Raw genomic sequence first — 21,498 nt, 5'->3', positions numbered from 1 at the left:
GCCGGAAGCGGCTGTGTTGGGGCCGTGCCGGGGCGGACGGCAGGGATGGGCGATGTGGCGGCTGGGCGCGGTCTGGGCGCGGCCCGGTGCGCTGCGCGGAGCCTGGGGCCGCCGGGGCCGGGGTCGGGGTAGCGGCAGCGGCGCGGCAGGGACCGCCTGTGCGGGCGGAGCAGCCGCGGGCTCCCCGGCGGGCGGCCTGGCGTTGCGCTCCCGGCCCGGCCCGAGCGGCGCTGGCGGCTGTAAGTGCGTGCGGAGGGCCGGGCCCGCGGGTCGGGCCGCGGTGGGACCCCGCTAGATAGGGAGGTGCGGGAGCGGCCGGCGCGGAGGCGACAGCCGCCCCCCGCAGAACGACGCGGGCCGTGGCCACCCGAACGACAGCCAGTGGTGGCGGCGGCGCGGGGGACGGAGAAGAGGGTTCAGAGCTCAGCGCTCTGAAATCCGTCAGCAGCGGTGGCACGGGTGTGAGGAGCCACCGCGTCTCGTAAGAGGGTGGAGCAAGATCTACCTTCGTTGCAGCCTGAGCAACTCTCCTTCCGGCTTCTTACACGTCGTGGCCCTGATGGGCTTTGTGGGCCCTCACTGGCAGCGCTGGGGAACCAAAACCACCTTTGTTGTCTGTTTTGTTTTGTTAAGGGTCTGGAAATCTTATCGTTGCTTGTGTACGCTTTATATAGGCAGTTTTGGGATGTAAGGCGTCTAAATTATGTGTTTTGGAGGTGTGCTTGCATCCATTTGACTCCTTGTAGTGTTAAGGACAACAGAGAATTTAAGGTAAACCCTTGTCCGTGTATGCTTAACGTGTCAATTGCATGACCCAGTGATTACCCAAACCGTTAAAAGATTGGTAGTTTAGCAAAAATTTATATTAAGCAATAGGGAACCTACAAAGCTCATGGAGGGTCTGACTTTAAGAGACTCGGTATAGCTTTTAAGTTACAAAGAGCTCCTTCTTATTTGTAACTCCTGTTTATCTCCAATCTAGATAAACACCTGGTAAAAGAAGATGGTAAGGAGACAGTTGTGAGTATTTGTTTTACTTGGGGTGTTCAGGTGTTGGGGCTGATGCTGGGTCTTACATGGCACAAGGCTATGCTTGCTGTGTTCTGTGAACTGCAGTACAGCCGTGACGGATTTGTGTCAGTGCATGGTGTTGTTTAGGGACAGGTGTCGACTGAAAATAGATAATATATCTTATGCATTAAGTGGCCTTTTTAATGGATGCTGAAATTGCTGCTTCAGTAGGCACTTACTTAAAGTTGAACTAAGTTGAACGCAAAGTGTTGTAGTCTTGGAAGCGAGTTGTGGCAGACAGTGTGGGATAGCAGCTGACCACCGATGACCCTCTGAAGCTCTTGGGGGCTGGGAAGACTGAATGTCTTTGTATGAAGTAATGGAATTGCATTATAGGGAAATAGTATGCTTGATGTGGAAATAATAACACATTTTTTAGCAGTGATACTCTTTTTCATCAGGTATGTGTTGAGGGGAACATTGCGAGTGGGAAAACAACATGCCTGGATTATTTTGCACAAACTACTAACATTGAGGTACTGGGTGTGCATTTCATTGTCTTTATGTACATCATTAAGCAGCTGCCTGTCTTGACAAAATTGACAGTTAATTTAGAAGTGTGGGCTAATGGAGCAGTAGGCTGTAAGCTAGTGCACAGACTGGTGCCTGCCCTACAACTACAGTCAAACTGTAGAAGAGAAATTCAGATCATTGTACTTTAGAATACAAGATGCCCAAGTATCAGTCAAACCTGTGGATTAGAGGTTGTACCTCTGTAAAGTAACAGCAGCCCATGTTCATTGGGCACATTTGGGTGTGCTTGTTTACTCTTTCATCTCACATCTTAGATATATAATGTAATAAGCAAAGAAGTAATGATATAAAAATTCTGATGTCATGTAATAGAGATCCCAGTAAATGGATGGCTTTTTAAAAAAAATGAAAAATCTGTTAAATTTCTTTTCTGGTGATTTCTTAGACTGGTATGGTATTTGATTTCATATGCTTAGAGCAAGATTAGAGGAAGGGCAGTTTCCCTGTATTTTAGACAAAATCAAGATCAGAACTTAGTGAGGTATTGCTTTTGTGGATATCAGGTAGGTATTCCCTGGCAGGCCTGGGAATACACTGATAAAAAGTCCTAGGCTTCCTCATAGAAATGCTGTGTTGCCAGATGTTATTTGGTAGTTGAACAGGAATGCTCCTTATGTGTAAGGATAAACACAAAACGTAGCAAAGTTTAATTTGCTTGTAGTGCAGTGTTTTTCAAAAAGCCAGTGAGCTCCCCAGGCTTGCCAGCTTCTCTTAGGCCTGGCTCTGCAGTGTTGTTGGAGTTTGAACCAGATAAGTCTGCTGTTACCTGTTCAGGGTAGAAGCTTTTCTGATCAATTTCATTGAAGTTTTGAGTACATTTTATTTGTTAGATCACAAAAATAAAATGAGAAGTAGTATGATAGCATTCTTATCCTCTTTGCTGATTTTTCTCTGAGAAATTAATTTGTGAGAAAATGAACCGGGCATTGAAGTGCATTCAGGACTCAGTTAAGTCATTCCTTCCCTTACATGGGACTGATTTGGAAAAAGTGAAATTACATCCAGGCTCATTAGGTAATTAATCCAGCGTTTTATTTTGGCTGTTAAAAAATGCTATAAAGAAATTGTATATTGATATTTCTCTATTTTTAAACAGTATTGATTATTACTTTTTGTATTAGGAGATTCAGTGCTGTTTTCTGAAGAGGGATGAGCTTTCTAATACAAGTCCTGAATACTGTGACTTACTGAACAAATATTCATTAAAAATAGTTGTAAGTCTGTAGGATCAAATTAAGTATTTTGAATCTAAACCATGTTTAATATGGAATAATTATTTTTAACAAGGTTTTGACAGAACCGGTGGCAAAGTGGAGAAATGTCCGTGGCCATAATATCCTGGTAAGTCACAGGAATTGTTTCTACAATTCTAATTACTGTTCTTTTAGAAAGACATGAATGAGGACTTCTTATTGATCAGCAGAACTGTTATGAAAGGTGTGGTCATAAACTCATACAACAAAAGATCTGTTTCAGTGATTAAGACATGCGTCTAATAGACATGTTGCATATAAAATGTGTTTTCATCAAGGACTGGGTCTTTTATTTTGTATGAGCTAAAGAAATTCACAGAAAGGTAAGTCCTGAGTGTGACAGTTGTTTCTGAATTGCATTGTGCCTGTTCCAGGGAAGGGAAGAAGGTCACTTGGAAAATGGGGGATGAATATTATAGGTTGATACTGTTTGACTGCTGAAGATAAGGAAGATTCAGTCTCGTGAGGTGTCAGGAGCTTCTGATGTCTTGTGGGTGGTCATTGTTTCTTGTAACTGTTCCCCACAACTATGTCCCTGTCTCACAGCTGTCAGAGCTCTGGATACATCTGCAGGTCTGCTTTTGCTGGGGTGGTAGAAGTGATTTCTGATGTCAGTCTTTGCTGCTTGTGTGGTCATATCTGTTGCAAAAATCTCATTGCTGGCTGAGATGGGTATCTATGCTCAATCTTATGTGGAATTTGCTGTCAGTGCAATGGTGTGGATACACCCTGAACCACATGTGCCCAAACATGTATTTGATACATAGCATAGGTCCTCCAGAAAAGTAAGTTGTCCCTACTAGAAGTTGCTGATGTTTTACTCTCTTATTATTAGTAAAGGGATGGGGCATGCTTAGCTGTGTCACACATTATCACAGCAATCTGCACACTTTAGAATGTTTTCTCATTCTGATCTTGGGTAGGGAGAAAAGGACGAGGTCAGGTCTATGGACTGAAGCCATGCTCCTGACTTAAAGCTTGTCACCTCAGCAAAATGGAGAATGAATGATGCTTTATTTTGAGTCAGATCTTTTCCTCTGCTTTGCAGGATAGACTGTTGCTTGTAAATGTATGTGTGTGTGGAATTGCAGTGATGAGAAAATGGATGATACAAGAACTGCTTTGAGGATGATTTGGGAAGAACGGTTGTCTGTGTTAAAAGACACCTTTTCTGAGGCCCAGACCATACTGGAGCCACATGCATTTCTGGATGGCCTGGGTATTCTGGGCATCTGTCAGTGTGCAAGAACAGAGTAGCAGATATGTTTGGGGTTTTTTTAATTACTGAACATGTTTGAACTGTCTCAAATGAACTCTGCCTTGGTCCTGACCATTCCAGGTGCAGAAACTAATTCTTTTTGACTTCAGAGAGCATTCCAAACACCCACTTAGGCATTCTAAGGACCAGGACTGTAACTTTTCATCAGTATCACGGAGAGCAGTTGATCACTTAATTCTTGTCAAACCTGGTGTCAGGTGTTTCAGTGCACTTCTTTTAGCAATTCTGTTGTAGAGCAAAAGCTTACTAAATACTGAACTTCACTTTTTTTGCTGTTTGACCTAACAAAGGTGTCTGCCTCTCTCACTTCCATCCCTAATCCTAGGGCTTAATGTACCAAGATGCATCAAGATGGGGGATAACATTACAGACTTACATACAGCTTACCATGTTGGAGCAGCATACCAGACCAATGGTAAATAAACTTATTTTTATTTTAAAAATTAATTAGATGTGATTATGAGTAATAAATATTTTTAACCTTGTATCCAAAAGTCAACATGCTGTTTGTGTTCTTTCCTTGTTCCTGCAGACAGTATGAATTTTTATAGTGCAAAGACGTTGATATGCTTAACATGTGCTCCAGGGGTGAAACATCTGCCTCCTGCCTGCTTAGAACTTTTACTTGCCCAAACAAATACTGCTTTTTTAGTACCAGCCTTACGAGCTAGACTTGCAAAGATGCCTTCCATCATTACACACCAGTGACTTGTCTGTAATTGGCATCTGTGTAAATTGAGCTCAGATCTTTGGGAAACGTTAGGTAATCTTAAAAATAGTGCTAGTATTCATTCTGCTGTTCTCTGCTGTCTACCACAAATTTAGTTATAGTGCCTTGTGTTTATCCAAAACACTTTCATTAAATTTTGTATTTTTTTTTCCCCAAATGGTTTGCATCCTTTTTTTCTTGTATTTTTTTTTTTTAGTTATTCTGTATCTATTTTCACATGCTGCCTTTTTATCAAGATCATTTCTCTTTCCTTCAAACATCTTTTGTTACATTCTGTGCTCAATCTTCCATTCCCTGATTACAAGATCTAATTTTAGGTGGCATGCTTATATCTCAGTGATTGTTCTTGCATTATATTTTCTGAGTTTGTGTCAGGGCAAACTTTCAAAAGTACTGCACAATAGTGATACTGCATGTATAATAATTAACTTTTTGGAAGAGGTGTTTTTCCAAGACAGATATCATTCTGCTACACAAGAAGTTCATTCAGAAATTGCTGAGGATTGCCCTGTGTTTCAATTTGAGCTTTGCTGTCCTTTGTCACTTGAACATTGCTGGAGCAGTGTTGCTTCCATGATCATTAACATGCTGAATACCTGATTGGAAGGAGCTATGCCAGGGTTACCTTGCTCTGCAGGGGCTAGAGAGTGTCATATAATCTCTCTTCTCCATATAAAGCACTGTTTGAACACATGCAAGACTGACTAAGGCCGGTGCTTTGTCAGATGCAATTACTTCCATAGAAAGTTATCCTGATGTTAGGGCTGTGCTGTTGACACAGGAACACACTTGAAGGTGGCAATGATTCAGGTAGCAATGATTCAGGTAGCAATCATTCCTGATGCTTTGCAAATTCTAAAGGGATTGCTGCTTTTTTATATACTCCTAGATAACCTCAGCTGAAAGTTACCTTTGAAACTCGTATATGAGTAACAGATTAGTTTTGTAGGTGGTTAATAATGCAGTGACCATAAGTAAGATTAAGAAAACTTGCTTTGTGTTCTTCTGACCCTCCCAGTAAATTTGTTTATCACAAGATCTGGAGGAACTGAGAATGTTACGTATTTCATAATGTAAAGGACATGATGTGCAGTATAAGCCTGAAAAGAAGCAAACATGCTGAAAAATACAGATTGTCAAGTTTTATTTCCTAGATATCCCCCGTAAGAATGATGGAGAGATCAATTCACAGTGCAAGATACATTTTTGTAGAAAATTTGTATCGAAGGTACAGTATATAGTCTTTTACTTTCTGGAATTAATTAAATATATATATATAATAATTGACTGATGATGTCTTTGGTAATCTAAGTGGAGTGTGAGATCTGTCAGTTCTGTGTTGGAGTGGCAGTGTGTTATGTACAGGACGTGCTACCCACTGATAGAATAAATGGGTCAGGCGAGAGCCTTTTTCAGAAGTGCTCTTGTGTACAGAGAACATCTTGCTATTCAGAACACCATTTCTTGAAAGCATCTGTTCTCCAGCCGAACGCGAAAGTCTTGCTTAAATCAGAGACACATAACGAGTAGGAAAAAAGCATGAGGATATATAGAACAACACTGTAGGAGGAGACAACTACATAGTGTTATCCAACCTGGCATCCAGGATTGGCATTTACTGCAAGCAGGAACTTGAGTGACAAGCAGGAAATTAGTCCCATGCTATTGCTCAGAATCAGGATTCCTGGGCTCAAAGTAAACTGCAAACCTCATAGGCCAGTGAGTAAAGAAAGCACAAGAGCTGTTTGTCTCTAAATGTTGCCTCCTGAATTCGGTCCTTGCCCCAAGGTGTGCTTGGACCAGAGGCAGAGCAATCAGGGCTAACTGTGAGAGAAGACTGTGGCCTGAAATAGATAAAGCATTTATTACCTGTCTTGATGTATAAATTGCCCATCCTGTACTAACTCAAATAGTTCAGCAATCAGTAGTGTTTGCTTGTTGTTTGTGTTGGTTTTTTTTTTTTTATTTTTTATTTTTTTTATTTTTTATTTTATTTTTGTTTGAATGCTGAGCTTCTGTTGAGAAGTGCATGGAACAGACTTGTTTTAATGGATTTTTCAGGGGGTTTAAGGTACAAAACCAGTTTCTTGCCCCTGCCTGCAGGGAGAATGGCTGCATGCCACAAGGTGGCATCCATGCTACATAAACTGCTAGTCTGTTACTGGAACTGCTTTGAAAGTTGAGAGAAACAGTGTGAGATGTGAGGCAAACTTTAGAGACATAATTTATCCCAGTCTGTATGCAGTGGAAGTGTACTGGAATCTCATTCTAATTTTTAATTACTGATTCTTAATATATTCTCTATAGACTCCCTTTTACCTAAGTTTGGTATTTTATTATTCTGAGATAACTCTGTGACAGTTGTCTCCAATATTGTCTGTGCTGTCTGAATACTGAGTTCACATTAAGCATGTTGAATATTTCACTACTCTTTCCACAAATATTTTTTACAGTGGGAGTAGATTTTATTTACCTGATGTCATTATGTTTTATTTTTTACTGCTCTTTACTGTGGCTCCTGTAATGAATTGTCAGTGCTGCTCCGTAAATCAAGCCTTTCTGGTTTTGTGACACACACTCCAGTAGCTCAGATCTGTTTGAAATGATCCTCATATAAAGAACTCGAGCAATAAATACCATTAACACTAATTTGCTGTTATTGTATAAATGTCAGTGTGGTTGATGTTTTTCTTCTTAGTCACCAGATAATAATTTCTTAACTGTTAATGAAAATAATTAATGTTTGTAACTGTTAATAATAGAAACATTGTGTTAGTGAGTTTCTTTTGTTTCATGCTGGATTTTTTTGTTTGTATTTTGTTTAAGCAAAAAGATTTGGTCTTTTTATTGTATAAACTATGATTTATGAAGCTTTCCGTTTGGGCGGGTGTAGTATTGCTCACGTTTTCATTTCACGTATGGTGGAGTAAATTTGGAGTAATTCTAGTCAGGTGAAAAAAAAATTACTTTAGGTTTGATCTGTGTGTGCTGTTCAGTGAGTTGTGGCTTTTATGTTTATTCAGCGGAAAAATGCCGGAGGTGGATTATGTTGTCCTAAGTGAATGGTTTGACTGGATCCAGAACAACACTGATGTTTCAGTTGATTTGATAGGTAAAATTCTGATGGGATCTGGAGGGGCATGTTTGTGGTTGGGTTTCCTTCCTGGGAGAAAAATAGTTCTTGTTTTTTGGTTCATAAATAATCACATTATTCAATATAATGGTGCTTGCAGTGTGTAGCATCATGACAGGATGAATTAGTGGATGGTTCATAGATTAATAGTAATGCCAAAGGGGAGGGTCAGTGGTAGTACCCAAGTCAGGATTCTTCCCTTCTGTAGTTTGTGAAGTAAGTTTCTTTGCTTTTAAGGCTGATCATGTGAACATAACTATATTTTTTTGTCATGATAGTTTATTTGCAGACTTCTCCTGAAGTTTGTTATGAGAGGTTAAAGAGAAGATGCAGAGAAGAGGAAAAGCTCATTCCTCTGGTAAGGAGTTCCCTCAATATATGTGGTTACAATGAGCATTAGAACCATAATTATTCCAATATAAATACTAAAATTGTATCCTGAGTGTATTGCCAAAATGTGGTGCAGCTGTTTCTACTGCAAACTAAAACTTCGGTATTTAACTTTATTAAAAAAAAAAATAAAAGTCATGCACACTGACTTTCCCAAGTGTTTTGTTTTAGTAATGTGTACCATAGCTGACTGTTTAGGTGCAGTATTAATCAACTGTTAATCTTCTCTAAGATGTAAAAAAGCATTTGCTTTAGTATTGGTAATGGCATAAAAGCACACAGTTGAAGCACAGATACCTGTGCATGCAGATACTGAAGAACTGTATGGGCATTTTCTGTTGTCTGCTGTTACCAGGATGCTTATGGATGAAAAGTGTCTCTGCTTGTGTCTGTAAAGAAGAAACTTCTTGAAAGTCGTTAGTGTGGGAATCTGCTTAAAAATAAACTGGTAACTGAATGATCACTTTTGGTGTCACAGTTTACAGAATGTCCCTTCATTAAACAAGAAGCCTAACCAGAAATAAATGTAGTTACTTTTGTCAGCTGAAGATACATGCAAAGAGCTAAATTTTGGGCCATGTGAAATTTTGCATTGGAGGATAATCCTTGCTGTAATGTATTTGAAGAGACACTGTGTTACTTTGCAGCTCTACTGAGGAGTGTGGGGGAAAAATTATTAATAAAAATGTTAATTGGTCTCCTTTAAAAAGCCCCAGACTAATAGTTGATGAAAGGCAGAAGTGCTTTTAGAGGAAATTGAGTCAGTTAGGAAGAAGTGATCTGGGATTTTAAGGAAATACATTGATACAGAAAGTGCGGTCAGTACGTATTCTTTGCAGTCTTGCCCTTTTTGTCCTCTTTGTTATACATTTCTCTGTAAAATCATGACCCACACTATACCTCTTGGAGAGAAATAAGTTTCTTGATCTTAAAAGGAGCTGAGAGCCCTGTACTCCTGTAAGCTGTGCCTTTGAGGTTCTTCATGGTGTGAAACCTTATACTAGAAGTTATTTTTTCTCAGAAGCCTTATGATGCTTTTTATTTTTGCTAGTGGAAATATCTGATACAGGCTTTTATATATATAGTTTTTAACTACTTACCAAATGTATAAAATTTGCAATGTGTGTTTCTTCCCTGGGCTTACGTGTTATTTGAATGCCTCCTTTTTAGGAGTATTTAGAAGCTATTCATCAGCTCTATGAAGAGTGGCTCATTAAACATACACTATTTGAAGTTTCTTGCCCAGTGCTTGTGAGTATTATTTAAGTTATAAACAGTTACACATATGAAAGATTGTACTCTTCAAATATCAAGTGTTATGTAGTGTGGTAAAGTTGATACACTGGGGGGAAGGGATGCCATTGAGAGGGACCTTGACACGCTTGTGAGGTGGGCTGATGCCAACCTTATGAAGTTCAACCATGACAAGTGCAAGGTCCTACACCTGGGTCGGAGCAATCCCAGGCACAGCTACAGACTGGGCAAAGAAGAGATTCAGAGCAGCCCTGCAGAGAAGGACTTGGGGGTGCTGGTCGATAAGAAAATGAACATGAGCCGGCAGTGTGCGCTCGCAGCCCAGAAAGCCAACCGTATCCTGGGCTGCATCAAAAGGAGCGTGACCAGCAGGTCGAAGGAGGTGATCCTGCCCCTCTACTCTGCTCTTGTGAGACCTCACCTGGAGCATTGTGTGCAGTTCTGGTGTCCTCAACATAAAAAGGACATGGAACTGTTGGAACAAGTCCAGAGGAGGGCCACGAGGATGATCAGGGGACTGGAGCACCTCCCGTATGAAGACAGGCTGAGGAAGTTGGGGCTGTTCAGCCTGGAGAAGAGAAGGCTGCGTGGAGACCTAATAGCAGCCTTCCAGTATCTGAAGGGGGCCTATAGGGATGCTGGGGAGGGACTCTTCGTCAGGGACTGTAGTGACAGGACAAGGGGTCATGCGTTAAAACTTAGGGGAAGTTTAGATTGGATATAAGGAGGAAGTTCTTTCCTGTGAGGGTGGTGAGGCACTGGAATAGGTTGCCCAGGGAGGTTGTGAGTGCTCCATCCCTGGCAGTGTTCAAGGCCAGGTTGGATGAAGCCTTGTGTGGGATGGTTTAATGTGAGGTGTCCCTGCCCATGGCAGGGGGGTTGGAATTAGATGATCTTGAGGTCCTTTCCAACCCTAACTATTCTATGATTCTATGATTCTGTTTAGTGGCAAAGGTAACTAAATCTGCTTTACTAATCTGCAGAATGAAAAACTCAGGAAAATGTTTATAGCTATCCATAATGTATAGCATGGAAGTCTAGTCTTCTATCTCTTTGGAATTTAAGGGTCTGTTCACTGTGGTTATTTGCAGGATCAGATGTGTAGATTTTCAATGAATGCCCAGTTCTGAGCAGAATGCTAACCAGACAGATCTCTAGGAGTGTATCTCTTTGGCATCAGTTGTAGTCCTGTTCTGTTTTGCTCAAAAGTAATCATGTTTCATGGTGTTAATTATTTCTAATGCTTATGTTCTTTTCAAGGTTATTGGAGCTGATCATGACATGCAGAAAATGATAGAGAAGTATGAAGAAAACAGGGACCAGATACTAAACCCATCTAATATGCAACACCATTTATAGAAGTCTGCAGTTGCTGTATTTTATAAAACATGTTTATGAAGTCTGCTCTAAGGGCAATTTTGAGTATTATAAATATTTCTAAATATAATGGGGTTTGCTTTTGAATTACGCTTTGTGGAATGTTCAGTGGACTTAGTGCTATGAAATGTTCAGATACAAGTCATAAACAGAATATAAGTTAATTCCTTTTCATGTTTTTAGGTTCTCTATCAGCTTTACTGTGTCAATTTTACTCAGCTGAAATGTCAGTTTTCTCCCATTTCCCACTTCACTGCTGCTTCCTATAAGTAACCAAATTTTCTTCTTTTTTGATCCCCAAAGACAGCCCTCTTTTATAATTTGAAAGAAATAGTTCCATACAAGAAGTGGGATGTCCTTTTTTATTATTAGTGGAAGCAAATGGAGTTTCAAGTTAAAGCATCAAGTTAAAGTAGCTTTGTTAAATAGGTCTTTTAATGTTGAAATAGGGGGTCTTACTCTAATCCTACCTATGCTAGTGCAGTTTCATTGAATTCAGTAAATTTCTAATGCTTTGCATGAAATAACAGCATAGTTGTTCTGAGGATAACTACGCAGTAGTATAGTCCCACTGAATTCAGTGGCAAAAAAAGAGTTAACAGTTTTCAGAAGTGACTGCAGAGTGGCTGAGGCTTTTTTTTTTAAAAAGCCTAATTTCTCTCTCATGTTCTTGAAATCACTCACCCTGTTATGGCTTAGTTAGGACTAGTTAAAATACAGGGTGCATAGAAGTGTATTTGTTGTTCTTTTCAAATGGTTATAAAAATCCTGGAGTTAATTGATCTCTTAACTGTTTAGGATTCTTCAGTTGTTTGGTTTTTTTTTTTGTGTCTGTGTTTTTTTGTTTTGTTTTGTTTTTTTACAAAGAAAAATACATACTGTTGTCTGGGTTGATATCTTGATCAGTTTATTGTGACTTACAGGTACTTGGACAGCAAATAGTGGGGATTTCATTGTTAGCTAAAGTGTTGAGTTGCCCTTAATTTCTGTTTGACCTCAGTGTTGTTCTCAAGATAATGCTTTTAATGCAGTAGTTCTGTTTTCATGTTAGTTTTTCCGTTTGAGGGGAACGATTCCTCAAGTACAGTATATATGTATATTTATTTTTTTTTTCTGTAATAGTTTTGGTTGGTTTAATTGTAGCAAGCATGGTTAGCAGTGCTTAAAAACACTTAACACAGCTGAGCATTTGTCATGCCTTTGTAGTGAATGCTTCTGAAAATGGCTAACATCCAGGACTTAAGTGCTCAAAGTACTAACTGACTACAGACATTTGTCTGTAACTTGTTGGAGAATACAAATTTTCAGTTACGTGGCTTTTCCCTGTTCCACCTGATTTTGAACATCTGATGGTGTGACTTTCAGAAATCACTGCTTTTATTTTAGGTTTGTGAGGTCTGTTTTTGTGGTGTGTCTAAAAAGCATTGTACTGAAATGACTGCCTTCCAGGTCAGGAAATGCAGTTCTTGTTATTGCCATATTTCCATTTCCCCCTCTCCTCCCCCTCCCCCGCCAAATCATTACAACTTAATATACTGCACTGAGTGAGCATTTCCTAGTGAAGTACTAAATTAGTATACTAAAGCTTGTGAAGCAAGTGCTGCCATTCTGTTCTGTTGTAAATCTTAAGAATTCTAGCTTAAACATAAGATTTTGTGTGTTAAATAATTATCTATCTTATTGAAGCTTATTTGTTATGGGGATTGTAATCATTCTTTAAATGATTAAACGTTTATCATTTTTTCTTCTGTATGTGACCAAAAGAACTATTTATTTGGAAATAGTTTTATAAATTTGAAGTTCAGTCACCTGCAGTTTGTTCTTGACTGTAATTTCATTATGGGTTGTATTAGCCTAGGATGTGTATTTTACAAGCAGTTCAATTGTTTTGTACAGATTAACTTATAGTACAAAGAATGTCACTGTTACCTTTATGATTTTTGGTTAGATCCCCCATCCCCTTTACTATGTCAAACCAGTAGTCTGGATGGAGGTTCTGATATTCACAGCTGTAATGGAATATAGATGGATCATTTATGTAACTTATTTATTAAAACAAACAGATGTGATGGCTACAGATAGCAAAACAAAATAAACGTGCTGTCTAGTATTTTTGTGTATAGATGTTCATATTCAGGAGGGTTGGGCTATTTAATGAAAACTGGGAACAAAAACCAAACAGGTTTCTTGTTATGTGTCATAAATTTAAAATGTTTGCTGCCTGCTATAGATGTATAGATAAAAATACTTCAGTAATCATAAGTAAGTGTTTTAAAGCCTGGAATCTAGAATTTATTTGCTTTTCTGCCTTGAAATCTCTTGACTGATGACAAAAGGGGAAAAAAGGGTAATCAGCATTAGTTTGATACGTATTTTGTTTCTTTTGTAACTAAGGAGCTGTGATGAGGTAGCATGTTGCAAAGTACTCCTTTCTGCAGGCAGACTGACTTTCATTACCAGTAGAATGGACCATAGAATATAAACAACCTGATACTGCTCTTGGCTTTTAAAATTTACTCTGTAGTTTGGATATAGCCTATGCTTGTGGACTGAGCCACATGTAGCTGGTTTTGCATGCATTTTGGCTATTCTAGGGTATATTGTCAGAATACTTGAGTAAAAATTACAGGTTTTAATTACTTTTGTCACAATGAGTTCCACATCTAAACTGCAACGTGTGAAAAGTGGTTATCTCCTCCTGTATTGCCTTTTCTTTATTACATACTTTAGTCTGAAGAGATAATGTTTTCTCCAGACTTTGTCCTGGTCAGGGTGTCTTAGCAGATGAGTAACATCTGGGAGCAGTATATAAACTGATTTCAAGCAAGATAGACTGGCAAAAATAATAGTATTTAATATTTGCACTGTCTTAGCCTGGCCTTTCGTGTCCTTTCTTCCAGCACGAGAAGCCAGCTCAGGAGATCTTCGTTGTTTGATTAAACTTTTCAGAACTGACTGTCCAAAACTATAGGCTGTGAGAAACCTTGAAAATTGCTTTCACCAGTGTAATTACCACACAGACTACTGCCAACACCAGGGAACAATCCAGCATCTCTCTTCAGTGCACCTCCTGCAGAAAGAAGTGCTGGGTATTCTGATGTCAGTTGTTCTGAAGATTCAGACTTAAGCTCTCATTACTCTCCTGAATAATGGCTGTCCTAGCAATTTACTGCCCTGTTTCATGACTTGGAGAATCCAGTCCTTTGTGTAATGTGTGGAGGTTTAAGTAAACGTTGCACATTTCTAAAGCAGGATGAAGTTGGGTCAGAATTGTGGTGTTTTTCCATCCCCAGCATTTGAGGGGTCTGAGAGAAAGTTATGGGCCTTTTTGAAGATGAAAAGTTTAGAGCAAAACCTAGCAGTTAGTACATTAGTTCCTACTAATTGCGTGGCATTACTAAAGAGAAATACAGTCTTAAGTCTTTTTCCATCTTCGCTTTTTTTTTTTTTCCTCTTCTGTGTTAACACTGAAATTTGGTTTTCATTCTTTGCTTAAAAGCAACAAAGTTTGTTCTAAAACCAAGCTTTGCTCCTTGAGCACCCTAAGGACAAGTCCAGACAGGCGAGCGTCTATGTGTGATATGAACGTTGAGGGGAAGAAAAATTACCATTGCAAGAGATCCAGAAGAGAGAGGCTGTGAGTGACTGTAACCCAGCTACCACGTCTGCTGCCTGAGCTCTGTATCTACACTCATTGAAAGAGAATTATTCTAATCCAATGCTTGGGAGATCTGAGCATTCAGAGTGGTTGTGTGTAGCGTACACATTTGGAACAGAATTGGCCTAGAGTCTCTGTGATGGAAAGACATCCAATCAGTCAGTAAATCCCCATTCAATTCAGACAATCAGGATCAGCTGTAGCACAACTGAAGTTGACAGCTCACCAGAGGATAGATGTGCATCTTAGAAACACTACCTTTCTTTAGAAAGAGCCCCAGGCAGCCCTCTTGCTGTCTAGCAAAACTGTCTAAGTGGTTGCTCTTACTTATCAGCCAAGGAGAGGTGCAGTGGTTGCTACCAACAGGGGCAGGAGGGCACTGGCTGGTCAGAAATCTTATTTCACCCTACTGGAAATCTTTACACTACCCTTTTACCTGTCCCTCTTCTCAGGTCTCACTGTATTTACAAGAATTTTAAATCCACCTTACTCATGTGGAAGCAGCCGCACAAAGGACTGCTATTAAATACGACTTACATTTTGTTTCAGCTGGTTTTCAAATCCCTTCTCTTCACTCTTCAGCTTTAGCTTTAACTCAGTTGCAAATGCAACAGTAGTTTCTAGTACAAGACCTTAAAATTCAACTATTTGTACAAGAAGAGAAGTTAAAGGTGTTCTATCAGCAAGGAAGAAATTCTTTACTGTGAGGATAGTAAGGCACTGGAACAGGTTGCCCAGAGGGGCTGTGGCTGCCCCATCCCGGTATTCAAGGCCAGGCTGGAAAGGGCTTGACTGTGCGAGGCATCCAAGCCCATGGCAGGGAGGTTGGAACTAGATGATCTTAAAGTCTGTTCCAACCCAAACCATTCTGTGATTCTGTGGATAACAAACTCACATAAAAAGATCCAGAAGACTTAAGTGCATAGTAGTTCTTCCTATGAAGGTAGACACTTAATTAAAACACATAATTTTAATAACCCCCACAGGGAGAAAACAGCTTTATAAAACCAAAATAGAACAGATAGATAGGTTCTTGAAAGAAGAGCTAGGAGGCTGCTTGCTCCCCCCTTCCTCAACACAACAGGGGAGACTAGGAAGAGCAAAATCAAGAGAGCTTTTTGGTTGAGACAGAGGTTTAAGAACCAAAGGAAAGGGGTTAGGGGGGAACCCAAGTGATGCAATTACAGTAACTTACCACCTCCCACAAGCAGACTAGTGCCTTCCCGGTCGCTGAGCAATGGCCACCTTGGTAGACAAAACCCCCACCTTCTTCCACCCCAGTTTTATTGCCAAGCATGATGTTATATGGTATGGTATATCCCTTTGGCCAGTTCAGCTCAGCTGGGTCCCCTTCCCAGGTACTCATCGCAGGGTATAGTTGGAAGAAAAGGCTGTGACACTGCAAGCACTTCTCAGCAACAGCCAAAACACTGGTGTATTATCAACAGTTTAGCCACAAATTCTGAACATACCACTCAAGGGGCTGCTGTGAAGAAAGCTATCTGAATCCTAGCCAGACCCAGAAGTGTTAATTTGTATGTCCTTGTTAATAACACCTGTTTCTCCCAACCCCACCCAAAGCTGAAGGCAGTCCTGTCACTTGATGTTACTTTGGTCAAAATTTTATTCCTCCTCCACTGGAATCAAGTGGTGAGGGGACCTGAACAATTAGTTGTGCAAAAAGCAGAGCTTTACTTTTTCGCTCTTGAGGTTTTTCTAGTGTAACCCACATGCTCCTCTTTGAATTTCTGGGGGATGAAAGTCAATTATAAACAATTTCAGCTAATTATACATGAAACAAAACACTGAAGTGCTACTGGAAGTTACTTCAAGCAGTATTAAACTGTCTTTCTAGGTAGCAAGTGTATAAACACACACTGAAGACTGTGCAGAAATACAGTACCAGTGACGGTGCGTCTTTCTGAACTTAATTAAATCTTACAGCTGACCTAATACTCCTGGCTCCCTTTCCTTTTCAGCAAAACGCTTTTCACACAGCACTCCCACCTAAGAATAGCTCTTATCCCAGTGCTAATACTGGGACCCTTCTCTGATCTCATTTTTTTCCTGCCACGAGAATGGTAGTTTTCCCCCTTCATTTAAGCAAAATAAACTGGCTCACAGAAAAGTCCAGTTACAGAGAAATAAAATCCAGAGCTGGTACAGAATGAAGTGGCAGGAACAGGGGTGAAGGAAGTGACAGCAGTAGCTGGTTCTCCCTCTTCCAGTAGCAGTGAACAACTATGATGTTCAGTGCTTCTGACATTCGTGGTGGAAGCCACAAAAAATTTTGGTAACGAGTGGAGACAGGTATAAAGAACCTGCAAAACAGGTTACTGCCTCTAGAAAACTGGAAGGGTTCACAAGGCTGTTTCCTTTGTTAAACCTAAAGGAATGTTATAGAACTTTATGAACTTATTTTCAACTGAAAACAGGAATATAATCAGCTCAGAGCACAGGTTCATGGGAGTGTAATGAGTTAACAGAAGTGCACTCCAGTACAGCATTTGTAAAGCTATAAAGTGGGTCTTGCAACTTAGAAACACTTAGCTGTTTCTATTTGTCATTGTACAGCATGCTGTACTTAAAGAATACTTCAGAAATAGGTCTGTAAAACTGTTTTCACAAAGCTAATTACCTCTTTGAAAACATGATCAAGGCCACAGTGAGAGGAAAAAACCCAGGCAGATTACAAACAGAAGCACTGGTAGACTCAAGTGTGATGGCATAACATTCCTTGGTCAGTTCTGTCAACAATAACATACGGCTCCTGGATTTCATTTACTTTTGAATTACAGTTCTCCAGCTTTACTTCACTGGCTTTGGGAGAGTCACATTCAGGCTGCAAGAGGCTCCTTCTGCCCTCTGTGCTGGTCCTTCTTATGCGTGAAGACCGAACATCAATACTTTGTGGTGGAATGTAGGTGAGGTTAGGGGGCTCTCTAATGTGTCTGAAGCACGCAGAAGCTGTATGTGCATTAGCAGTATCCATTAACAGCCTTTTGTTATCAGAACCAGCAGTGGAATCCTCCACATTCCCAGTAGAACAACACAGATCTGAAGACAGCTCAGTATGTGCAGCTACTCTGTTTTGAATGTGAGCATTAGTCAGAAATGTATGGTCTATTTTGGAGTGATTAAATTCTCTTACATGCCTGTCACTTGCACTTGCATATGATACTGACTCAGGTTGTCCAGTTTCCTCTACTGGATACATAAGGTCTTTCTGAGTGTCCTTGATTTGTAGTTTTGTGAAGGTGAAAGACAGCTCACAAATTTCCTCTTCCCTAGGGACACTGCAGTTTTCGACAGATACAATGTCCTTGTATGGCAGAGACTTCAGCTCACTGGGTTCATCTGCAGGGTCTGGGTCTATGCAATTTATGGCATCGTTAATTTCGGCTTCAATTGATCCTTCAGGGACTTCTTCAGCTTGGTACTCCAAAGTGGTTCTACTGTCACAAGAGCTGTCAGGAAATATTGCAAAGGCTGGTGGACCGCTTGCTCCTGGTGAGAGTGGCACAGGCCTGATCTCATTTGCAGCTGATTCTGCAGTGACTGCCAAAACACATTCTTCACTAAGACAGGCTCTTGGCTTTTTTTCAAAAGTTTTTGGAGAAAGATTCTCACTGAAAATAGGTGTTTGTCTTATCACAATGTCACTGTATTTGATAAAGAAGTCCTCGCTGTCTGAGCATTTGCCTGGCAAATGTACAGTGTTAACGATTTGTCTTTGGCGTTCCTGAAGCCTGTTAGTGGACTGAGCAACTGCTAACTGAGGCACATCATCTTTGCTCTTCAGATCCCCAGCAGCTTCAAAGGATGTATCACTAGTAGATGAAGATTTCTGTTGGGTAGCAAGGCACAAAGATGTCTCACTGTTTTCTTTATTTTCTAGATTTTCAGTGTCTTCTCTCTGGGGTGTCTGATCTTCTTTGTCTTTATTTCCATTATGCTGGTGCATTTGTGTTCTCTTCTGTAAGGTCTCCAAATTGCCATGTTTTTCTTCATTTGTCATTTCGAGGATGGTTTCACACTCAATTCTTGCCAGGAATATTTCAAACGCAGTCTGCTTCATTTCTTCATTGTTTCTCTTTTTGACAAGTGAAAACTCTGTTGCTGTTGTTGCAATGTAACCTATTTTCTCCAGTACTGTTTTTACAATGTCATCTGGGAGCACAGATTGAATATAGTAGACAAAATTACCGGTGAATGTCTGAAACAGAATGCAACATGGAAAAAACAGATGAACACTGAGGGAGTGTGCAGTGAACCATGAAAGACTTCCTAAAAATCAAAAATACTTCAAAAATTACTTAAATCTTTAAAAAGCCTATGTTCCTTAAAGTCTGAATTTTGAATCAAAGTGAGTTGGGCTTTCTAACAGCACTATTTTGTCAGATTCTCAAGCATTATAGCTTTGCTATATATAGCACATTAATTTCAGAGAAGTTACGCCAGTTTAAAGCTGCTGAGATACTGGCTAGACCATCAATATTCAAAAAGGAATAGACTAAGAAAATCATTTTAGTCAAACTAGAGAAACTCAGAAATAAGTCTTATGTGCTCTAGGGAAGAACAGAAGATTTTCAAACAAAAAGGCTTAGAATAAATCCCTGGGATCTAATCTTTTCCTAGAGAAAGACACGATGCACTCACTGTTGATTGTATTGCTCAACTGATGACAAGACTGTAACTTTTTATTTTTTTCCCCGTGATTCAGACTCTTGCTGTAACTTTACTACCCTCGGATTAAGTTGCCATTTCTTTGAAAGCACTTTTTGGAAGGAAGACTATTCCAGCAGAAATACTGCCAAAACACACTCTCTTTGCACAAGCTGTCTGCAAAACATGACTTGAATAAAATGCTGCTGCTAACAATTTAAAAACACTGTTCAACACCTACTTGGTTTTGGAGCTAACCCAGGCACAAAGCCTGGTTTGTAAAGTAGAAGTGGTTTTGGTTTTGTCTGAAACACTACAGCAGGAGAGACTACGCTTACCTAAGCATGACCAACTCTAGGCAACTTATAACAGAATCGAGGAAGGCAGGCATGCCAAGACTTCCAGAATTGGGGTACCTTGTTTTCAGGCTACATAGCTTCAGACTGACTTACCTACTTCCTAGACTGACACCTAAGCATTGGTCTCATAGGCACAAGCTTGAGGGAGAACATAACTGATCCCCCCAAAGGCCATACTATAATGTAGGACTACACCTCAGTCCATTCTCAGATAGATTTGTCAACAGTGCCTTTCACTCCCCAGCTCCTATTCTTTCTCAAGGGAAAGTATGGAGCAGGCACTACTCTTGTGTGTGGTGTGGTATCAGAGCATGTAAGATACTGGAAATGTGAACTAGTATCCTGCATATAACCAGCAACTTTTTATCAGACTTGAATGCACACAAGATACTGGTTATTCTCTAACTTGTGCCTTGCTGTAGAATTATTTCAGGCTTTCAGCAGGCCATCCTGCACTCTGCATTATGCCCAGTGGTCATCAAAGTTAGATTTTTCAATGAAGCCTGGGATCCTTGTGTTACAAAAGCTGAGCCCATGAGCTGCAGACCTACCTTATGCTTTGCCGTTTTAGAGACATGAATAATAGCATTTTAAAGCTGTCTGAACGTGCAGATTGGACCTGATGGGCAACACGAAGGAAAGAACTGCCTTTTCCTTACCAACACCCGTGGCTGTAGGAAGGGAAATAAGTTTGCTTCTTTAGTCTTCAGTGGTTTTGTCTAAATACAGTAGATTTTGCATAGGTTTAAGACTGCTTTCTTTTCTGGGCAACGAGATGTGTTCAGTGCACTACGGAAGCAGGGTGACCTTGACCACCTTGCTGCCAAAACCAATGGCATTTCGTCTTTCAAAGGGGGTTTTCCTATCCACTTGACCAGCTGCAGTCACCAGAGGCAGGACAGTTGGTAAAATCTCTGGATCAAAGAGACACTGGCTCATCTGGCCTTCGACATCAACCTGTTAGCAAAAGTGGTAACTAATACTTAAAAAGCATCCCCTCCTTATAAGGAAATTAAGGTTAACACTCAGACTGTTGAGAGTTTAAGCCTTTCACGGCATCTTTTTACTTCTCCACCGTGTCACAATAAAAGATCTCTGCAGGCCCCTGCACTGCCCAGCGCTTCCGGGAGTGCCCCCGAAGGCCAGGCCTCAGCGTGGACAAGACTGCAAAGAAAACAAACACTTCGCAGGACCCTCACTGCGCTCAGGGAGCTCCTGTCCCGTTCTAAATGGGCTCCTTAAAACGCTGCCCCTGGCTCCCGGAGCGCGGGCGCCGCGGCCGTGCCTTCTGCGCCACAGGCCCGGGGAGGCCTCGGAAGGCCGCGGCCGCCAGAACCCGAAGCCGGGGCAGGCTCCCCGGGGCTGGCTGCGCCCGTGCCCGAGCCCTGCAGCGCTCCCCTACCTTCAGCGACCTGATCTCTTTCCGCCACGGGGAGAGCAGCAGGTTGACGCACAGCAGCTCCAGCACCTCCAGCGCCTTACGCAGGTCGCTGAGGACGCTGCCGCCCCGCTCGCCGCGGGCCCCCCGGCACCGCTCCGCCATGCAGCGCACGTCCAGGGCGCCGCGCCGCCGCGGTCCCAGCAGCCGCCGCGCCCTCGCCTTCAGGGAGGCTTCATCGCACACCACCAGCTCCCCCTCCGCCCCTCGGGCCGTGTAGTACGCCACAAAATCCCGCAGCACCCCCTCATCCTCCTCGCACACCGCCACCTCCCTCATGACAGCGCCAGGCCGGCCGCGCCGCTCGCTCGCCCGCCCGGCCGGGGCCCCCCTCGGCCCGCCATTGGCCGCCGCTCC

At 41.3% G+C, this 21,498-nt stretch overlaps 2 protein-coding genes across 2 annotated transcripts; one reads left to right on the top strand and one right to left on the bottom strand.

Annotated features, from left to right (window-relative positions):
- Position 1: 1 nt before the first annotated feature.
- TK2 (thymidine kinase 2) lies at positions 2–13,131 on the top strand. Its single transcript, XM_065663421.1, has 10 exons — positions 2–239; positions 983–1,020; positions 1,473–1,547; positions 2,893–2,946; positions 4,463–4,552; positions 6,022–6,095; positions 7,891–7,979; positions 8,279–8,358; positions 9,561–9,641; positions 10,905–13,131. Exons 1-10 carry the CDS (start codon positions 53–55, stop codon positions 11,001–11,003), a joined length of 867 nt encoding a protein of 288 aa, XP_065519493.1. The 5' UTR covers positions 2–52; the 3' UTR covers positions 11,004–13,131.
- LOC136005703 (uncharacterized) lies at positions 13,044–21,498 on the bottom strand. Its single transcript, XM_065663420.1, has 2 exons — positions 21,106–21,498; positions 13,044–18,895 (listed from the first exon to the last, which is right to left on the bottom strand). Exons 1-2 carry the CDS (start codon positions 21,418–21,420, stop codon positions 17,393–17,395), a joined length of 1,818 nt encoding a protein of 605 aa, XP_065519492.1. The 5' UTR covers positions 21,421–21,498; the 3' UTR covers positions 13,044–17,392.

This window comes from Lathamus discolor, chromosome Z (genome assembly GCF_037157495.1).
Source record: "Lathamus discolor isolate bLatDis1 chromosome Z, bLatDis1.hap1, whole genome shotgun sequence".
Taxonomy (NCBI): domain Eukaryota; kingdom Metazoa; phylum Chordata; class Aves; order Psittaciformes; family Psittacidae; genus Lathamus; species Lathamus discolor.
Note: the sequence above shows the minus strand (reverse complement) of the source record. Positions and strands in the feature narration are given on the sequence as shown.